The 8,247-nt window shown below is 39.4% G+C and overlaps 1 protein-coding gene across 1 annotated transcript; it reads left to right on the forward strand.

Annotated features, from left to right (window-relative positions):
• Positions 1–251: 251 nt before the first annotated feature.
• Positions 252–7,571, forward strand: MRPS30 (mitochondrial ribosomal protein S30). Its single transcript, XM_047730217.1, has 5 exons — positions 252–872; positions 2,479–2,624; positions 3,763–3,868; positions 4,994–5,170; positions 7,206–7,571. The coding sequence occupies exons 1-5, from the start codon at positions 287–289 to the stop codon at positions 7,475–7,477; spliced, it is 1,287 nt and encodes a 428-aa protein (XP_047586173.1). The 5' UTR covers positions 252–286; the 3' UTR covers positions 7,478–7,571.
• The last annotated feature ends 676 nt before the right edge of the window (positions 7,572–8,247 follow it).

The raw sequence follows: 8,247 nt of genomic DNA on the forward strand, positions 1-8,247 counted from the left end.
GCAGCCTAGGAGGCAGCAACCGGTATCCCCACTCCTCCCACCCAGGTTTGCGGAAAAACGACAGGCTCTCAAATCCTGCCTTCGGTGTACAGAGCCTCCGAGGCGCTGGAAACTAAGTTGGAGAGGGATCTGATTGGCTAAAAAAATGAATGACGCAACGAATCTCAGGCCCACTGAGAATCGGCCTGCCCAAGCCTGCCTTAAATCCCGCTTCCGATTGGTCCTTACGCAAGAGAGCTGCGACCTTTCCTGAAATTAACCTCTGGGTCGGCAACCCCGAGTAAAAATGGCGGCGGCCAGGTGTTGCAGGCTAGCGCTCCGCGGGCCGGGGCTGTCATTGCACACTGCGGCCGAAGCCGCCGTCACGGGTCGAGAAGTGACCGGCCCCGATGTCACAGCGGCCCCCGTCGCGCGCTACCCGCCGATTGTGGCCTCCCTGACGGCCAAGAGCAAGGCGGCACGGCAGCGGCGAGTGGAGCGGTGGCAGGCGACGGTGCACGCGGCCGAGTCGGTGGACGAGAAGCTGCGAATCCAAACCAAGATGCAGTTCATGAAATACGTGGTTTATCCGCAGACTTTCGCCCTGAACGCTGACCGCTGGTATCAGGACTTCACCAAGACCGCGTTCCTGTCGGGCCTGCCGCCGCCGCCCGCAGAGCCCGCCGAGCCCGCGAGCGCCCTGGACCTCGCGGCCCTGCGCGCCGCCGCGTGTGACTGCCTCCTGCAGGAGCACTTCTACCTGCGGCGCAAGGGGCGCCTTCCGCTCTACCAGGAACGCGAGGCTCTCGCCTCGCCCTTCCTGGATCAGCTGGTGGCCACCCTCACGGGCCTGCTCGGCGCGCACAACCCCGCCTTGGCCAGCGCCACCCTCGGTGAGTCTTGGGGCTGCGACGCCGGGCGGGGAAGGTGGGGGACTGTTCCATTTCTTCTTTCTGCGTCGTTCATTCTATTTCTAGGCCTTTCGCGCCTCGCCAGGTGCCACCAGGTTTAGTAGCGGCCCCTGCACTAAGAATCTGCAGACTGGGTTCCCTCCGGGCCTGTGCCGCCACTTACTAGCCGTACCACCTCCCACGACTCCAGTCTTTGGTTCCGCGTTTTGAAGGTCCGGCCAAACGGAATGGGAGAGCAGTGTTGGTCAGAAGGGGCTCTCGGCGGGCGGGGCGCACCTGAACTTGGCTTTTGGCCCTTCCACCAAAAAGCTACATGACTGTATGTCACTTCATTAACCTCTTTTAGGTTAAAGCAGTTTTTCTCATTTTTAAGATGAGAGTTACGGTAATAGTACTTTCTCGTAGACGCGTGAACATTAAAAGTGATACAGATTTAAATACGTAACATTGACTCAATACTTATTAGGTGCCAAGCCCTCTTCCAAATTTTTATATATGCCGACCAATTTAATCCTCACAGTAACCGTTTATAGTAGGTAGGGCGGTTATATTGTTTTATAAATGGGAAAACCAACCTGAGGTGCAGGAAGGTAAAATGAACCTGGTCAGAGAGCCTGTAGATGGTGGGTAGGAGTTCAGGATTCAAACCTGGCCATTCCCAGGAACCAGTCAGCAGCAGCTTTTAACTGCTCAGTGGACACGTGAAAAATTAATGGACGGTTTTAAAAATCAGTGTTTCTCAAGATGGGATCCGGAGAGAGACAAACCATAAGAGACTCTTAATCTCACAAAACAAACTGAGGGTTGCTTGGGGGAGGGAGGTCGGGAGAGGGTGGTGGGGTTATGGACATTGGGGAGGGTATGTGCTATGGTGAGTGATGTGAAGTGTGTAAAACCTGGCGATTCACAGACCTGTACCCCTGGGGCAAATAATACATTATATGTTAATAATAATAATTAAAAAAATTAAAAATCAGTGATTCTGAGGCATTCATTACTTTATATCTACTGCCTGGTAGGTGTCTTAATAAATATTTATTGAATTAATCTACAGTTATTATAACTGTAGATGTGTGCTCAACTGAGTCCTGTAGTGTGTGTGCATGTTACTTTACTTCTGTCTCAGTTGGGAAGGAAGTGGTCTTCAGAGAAGCCTCCTGGATTTTGACTACTCCTGTTGGCTTAGGAAAACTTGACTTTGTTAAGATCCAGATTACTCTTCTATAAACTGGAGGTGATGACAGCTATACATACCTTTGACGGTTATTGTGAAGATTGATTTAGTAGTTCTGAGTCCTATTAAAAACTTTTTATTTCTGCTGAGTAATGTTCCTGTTACATGTATTCTTAATTGCTACAGTGTTTAGTGTATGATTGGTGGCACAAGTAGACAATAAATGTTTGAGCATAATATTTAAGTCAGTCATTTGACTTAAATGATCATATAACCCAGACTCTCTTACATCAAGGAGTAATTTTTGATAATTTTTAATTTGCACAACTATTCTTAAGTTCTGTATTGCTGGTATTCTAATAATAACCAAATTTATCTAAATGATTAAATAAAAATTTGAATATCTTTTGATAGATTGCAAATGCCCAGTTCACTTTTACTGGTTGCGAGGTGAAGAAATTATTTCTAGGGGTCATCGGAAAGGTCGAGTTGATGCTTTGCGATACCAAATAAATGATAAACCGCACAACCAGATTCGAATATCCAAACAACTCCCAGAGGTAAGGATTTATTGTCATAGGCAGCCTAGGTAATGGGCTTAATAGAGTAAAAAGTATTGGGTGGGGCCCTTTCGAATTTCTTGCGCATACTTCTCATCCCAAATTCTTTTTCAGCTTTTTAACCTGTTATGGTATGTATAGTCCTCAAAGGTCAAGTAATCATTTTTAAGCAGGATTAAGGCATCAGTTTTTAGGACCGTACAGATCTTTTCTTTTTCTTACTCTAAAAATATTGGGCACTTGGGTGGCTTAGTCAGTTAAGCGTCTGCCTTCAGCTTAGGTCATGATGCCACGGTCCTGGGATCAAGCCCAGTGGGCTTCCTGCTCAGTGGGGAGTCTGCTTCTCCCTCTTCCTTTGCCTCTCCCACCCTCCCACCCCGCTTGTGCTCTCTCTCAAATAAATAGTAAAATCTTTAAAAACACATATAAACAATTGATAATAGTTATGGTTGTGATTTATCATAGACTACAGTACCTAATCGCAAATCAAGGCATTTTTATAATTGTGAGCTCGTCATTTTTTATATTTATAGTTCTTTCAGAGAAAATAAGTATATTTTGAGTGCTGTGTACAGACACGTGCACACGTTTTCCCTAAAGGTAAATATCTGACAGTAAATACAGGAAATATCTGAGGCTTTGGGGGGCCATAAACCTGTGTTGCAGCTCTTCATCTTAGTTCTTAAATAATGTAACAGCAGTTATGTCCCATACGTGAATGAATGTGCCTGACCGTGTTGCAATTAAACTTTATTTGTACAATCAAGTGGCTGGCTGGATTTGGCCCATCTATAGGTTGTGGTGTTACCAAATCATTTGCCAAAAAACATCTCATTTTAAGACTTTGAAGTGTATTAAGAATGTGAGTTGGGATGCCTGGGTGGCTCAGTCGGTTAAGGGTCTGTCTTTGGCTCAAGTTATGATCCTAGGGTCCTAGAATTGAGTCCCACATTGGGCTCCTTGTTCAGCAGGGAGCCTGTTTCTCCCTCTGCCTGCTATTCCCCCTGCTTGTGCTCTCACTCTCTCTGACAAATAAATAAAATCTTTGAAAAAAAAAAAACCAAAGAATGTGAGTAAAATATGTACATTAGTACTAGTGTTGTTTTGAATTCATTTATGACGTTTCATTTTCTTGAAGTTTGTGCCGCTGGATTATTCTGTACCTGTCGAAATTCCTGTTATAACTTGTAAGCCAGACAAACTTCCATTATTCAAACGACAGTATGAAAATACCATATTTATTGGTAAGTTTTCTTTTGAAATATTTTGCCATCAATGTATCCAAAAGATCCTGTGCATATTTAAATAATTAATTCTTGATGACCAAAGGTCAGATAGTTTACAAGCATTGCAATTTATAAACTGAGGTGGTTGTAACATGTTTGAAAATTGGGAGAAAAATATTCTTTCAGCTCACCATTTAAAAATTTTACTTGTTTCTACTAAACTAGCAGCATTTAACTTTAAAAAATAGTTTTACTATTTTTTGTAAATAGTACTATTGAAATAGTATTTGTACTATTTTTACTACTAAGTTTTGTTGATCTATTATGTAGAAAAAGTAATTTTTCCTTTTTCAGAAGTAAACCAGTGCAGAGCCAGATTTGAGGCAGTGATTGGCTTTTTTGTAAAAGTCTTCTGTTTGTGCCACACACTGTGATAACCATTAGGAATATAAAAATTAATAAGGCCTGATGTCTGGCCTTGTGTAGCTTATACTTTTGCTGTCTTTTTATCTATTAATTCCTAGCTAACTTAAAGATTTTAAGAAACCAGCTTTATACTAATCCTCCAGGTGTATTTTATCAGTGCCTTCTGTGTCACTGTGCTCTTACAGTGTAAATTGTGGGAACTTTGGGTTGAAAAGGTTTACTTTACTACTAAAGTCAGGAATATGAGCATTTCATGAAATATTGTCTCTCATTTTCCTTACTTGGAAATACAGTATAAAATTTTTTTTTAAATTAGGAACAAGGTATGTAATTATTACATTAAAATGAAAAAGGAGACTTTAATGAAATGTAGGTATCATTTGTAGAATAAGACAAGGAAAATACCATAGCTCCCAAAGATGAATAAAAGGTTTGAAAAAACTACATAATAGGGAATTTTAAGAAAACTTTACATAACATTCTTTTGACTTATCCTGTATCATCATGGTGGACTTGATGATAGCAGGTTTACTTTCACACGAAGTTTAACTTCATTATAATCAGTGAAATAAATAACAACCTTCCTACTTGTGTATTTCGAATACTGATTACAGGACGTGTAGAGGAGAAAGGTGGGTTTGAAACAGAGACTAAGGACATGTGCTCCAGATGTTCACATGCAGATTTCATCTGAAATGTTTTTATTTTACTCTTCAGGCTCAAAGACAGCAGATCCATACTGTTATGGTCACACACAGTTTCATCTGTTACCTGACAAACTGAAAAGGGAAAGGCTTTTGAAACGGAACTGTGCCGATCAGATAGAAGTTGTTTTTAGAGCTAATGCTATTGCAAGCCTCTTTGCTTGGACTGGAGCACAAGCTATGTATCAAGGTAAAACTAATTTTATGGCATTGTTCTTGGAAGGTATGTGTGACATTTTAAGAATTTAGTGGTTTCTTTGGGTTAAGTGTAGGGTGAATCTTAACATTTTGAAAACTTGCAGTGACACAAAACACAGTTGTTTTAAAATTCACAATTAGATATTTTACATTTGCAGTTGGCAAGTGGTGCTTAAATAGTTATTTTGATCTTTTACTTTGACCACTTTTGGGTATGAATGAATTTTTTTCTGATGGTGTCAAGCGGGTGAAAGACTAGCCAGCTAAGTCAACTCCTTAGATGCTCGCAGCTTTCTGAAGCTGGAAAAGGAAATGCTTTGATGGGTTAAATTTTAGATTAAATCACAATTATTCTATGTAATATCTTTAAAGGCTATATCCAGGATATGGATTAGAAGATTGTTTATTAGACATTCAGTAAATAGTGAATTCTTTCTAGTAACCAGGCAGTGTTAGACTTGGGGATGTAATGTCAAATGAGGCAGGGAGATCCTGCTGTCTTGGAGCTTATAGTGAGGAGAGTAAAAGATAATATACTACATAAGGGATAAAATGACTTACTGTGTGCGGGTATAAATGAGATATTGGGCCGAATTTATTTAAATGGAGGAACTTGGGGTGGTCTCTAAAAAATGACATTTGAATGAAGACCAGACCTGTAGGAACAGCCTTGAAGTGTTTAAAGAAAATAAAGAAAGGGAGGGGGAGAATAATGGAGGATGAGATTAAAGGAAACCAGAGGCCATAGCTCAGAGGACTTTGAGAGCCCATTGTGAGGCATTTGGATTTTATTACAAAACCTGAAGTAATGAACTGTAAGTAACCAGATTGATCCTATAGGAGTTCTCAGGAGGAATTTAATATAGATTTAATTGTTTTCTAGGCTCACCCTTTTTCTCCGTGTGTGTGTTTGGAGAGATTTTATATATATATATAAATATATATATAAAATATGTATATGTACATATTTTATATATATGTGTGTGTGTGTGTGTATATATATATATATAAAAGCCTAGAAAATAATTAAATCTATATTAAATTCCTCCTGAGAACTCATATAGGATCAATCTGTGTATATACATATTTTTATATATATGTATATTTTTATATATATGATTTAATCTTTTACTCACAATTTTTTCCTTAAATGGAGAGAATCGGAACAGGATTAGACAGAAGCAGACACAGGAATCTTTCACAAAAACATTAGAATGGCACTGTTTCTGCATTAAAAGTAACGTGCTACTTTTTTCCTATATTTAATTACAAATGCTAACAATGTTATTCATTGGCTATCTTCATGAAGGCTGATAGAAAGTATGTATGAGGGAAGAACATTACTGCTTGGCCCTGGCAGTGGGATTTAAAAGTGTTAAAGCCAGTCAGTCTAGAGCAAGAAGTAGCCAGTAAATTTGAGTAGTGAAGGTATGAAAGGCATCCTGGAACCTATGACACAAGATACACAAGGCAAAATAACAGCAGCTCATAAAGCCAATTTTAAAATATGTAAAGGAAGAATAGAACTTGTCTATGATACTTGATCGCAATCCTTAGAAAGTCCATTTTTTCCTGAAGGTTTTTTTTTTTTTTTTTTTTTTTTTTTTTTTTTTTTTTTTTTGTAGATTTTGGTGAAGTAAATGGCCGTAATGGTTATTAGGTGGTAGATGCCACTGGTACCGGGAAAATGAGTGTATTTGGACAGAGTTAGTACCAGATGTAGGGGAGATCTGCATTGATAGAACTTGCTGCCTTTTTTTTAGATGAAGTGAGGTAAGCCGTTGAAGAGCAAAGTTGTTGAGAATATGTCACGAGTTTGGGGATATCAGAAGGGAGGAAATAATTTTTCATGCAGAAATAGAATACAGGATTAGAATGGAGAAGATGAGGAAAACTTTGAGATCTTAAAGAATTTGTAGGTAAGATATTTAGGTTTTGGGGGATATTTAGTACCCTCGACTGTGTAAATGTTTTGTTGCGGTAAAATGTATTCTATGTGTAAATGTCAGTATAACTCTTTTCTGTAGGGTTTTGGAGTGAAGCAGATGTCACTCGGCCGTTTGTCTCTCAGGGTGTGATCACAGATGGAAAATACTTTTCCTTTTTCTGCTATCAGTTAAATACTTTGGCACTGACTGCACAAGCTGATCAAAATAACCCTCGTAAAAATATATGTTGGGGGACACAAAGTACGCCTCTTTATGAAACAATTGAAGATAATAATGTGAAAGGTTTTAATGATGATGTTCTACTCCAGATAGTTCACTTTCTACTGAACAGACCAAAAGAAGACAAATGACAGCTGTTGGAAAACTAAGAAGAAGTAACTGATTCAGGACTTTGGGAATACTTCAGTTTCACTGAAGGGAAAATAAAAGGAATTTTAATAATGAGACTTGTCAAATGCATTGTTTTGAGACAGATATTTCTTATGTTAACCTGTGATTTCGACCTCTCATTCTTCTCAGACTACACACTGAAAGACTTTATTTTATTTTTTTTTAATTTTTTTAAATTTTTTTTAAAGATTTTATTTATTTGAGAGAGAGGCAGTGAGAGAGAGCATGAGCGAGGAGAAGGTCAGAGGGAGAAGCAGACTCCCCATGGAGCTGGGAGCCCGATGCGGGACTCGATCCCGGAACTCCGGGATCATGACCTGAGCCGAAAGCAGTCGTCCAACCAACTGAGCCACCCAGGCATCCCTGAAAGACTTAATTTTAAATAGAGTATGTTGATTTGAAGGTAATTTCATTCAAAATGACCAACTGGTGAGACCAGTTGAGCTATCCACAATACTTGGTATTAGTTGCTTGTGATTTTGAAAGGAATGGAAGGACAGTAATTCAAAAGTTTGAGAATAAGTAGACATGTTATATTTTTCTTTTTTGTTTTTAATTTTTTCATTGATAAATGATACAGTTTCAGAGTCCTGCTCAAACTGCTTTAAAACTGTTCTATCCTTGATAGAACAATATTTTGCAAGTATAGGAAACTAAGGCCCAGAGGAGTTAAGTGACTTTTCCACAATTTCACTGATGATTAATAATATAACTGATGAATTAAATGCAA

Source organism: Lutra lutra, chromosome 5, assembly GCF_902655055.1.
Source record: "Lutra lutra chromosome 5, mLutLut1.2, whole genome shotgun sequence".
Taxonomy (NCBI): domain Eukaryota; kingdom Metazoa; phylum Chordata; class Mammalia; order Carnivora; family Mustelidae; genus Lutra; species Lutra lutra.

Excerpts from the sequence above, each read along its gene's own strand:
- MRPS30 (XM_047730217.1), top strand. The coding sequence starts at position 287 with ATGGCGGCGGCCAGGTGTTGCAGGCTAGCGCTCCGCGGGCCGGGGCTG. Across the intron at positions 2,625-3,762 it reads TATCCAAACAACTCCCAGAG|TTTGTGCCGCTGGATTATTC; the intron begins GTAAGGATTTAT and ends ATTTTCTTGAAG. Across the intron at positions 5,171-7,205 it reads AGCACAAGCTATGTATCAAG|GGTTTTGGAGTGAAGCAGAT; the intron begins GTAAAACTAATT and ends TCTTTTCTGTAG.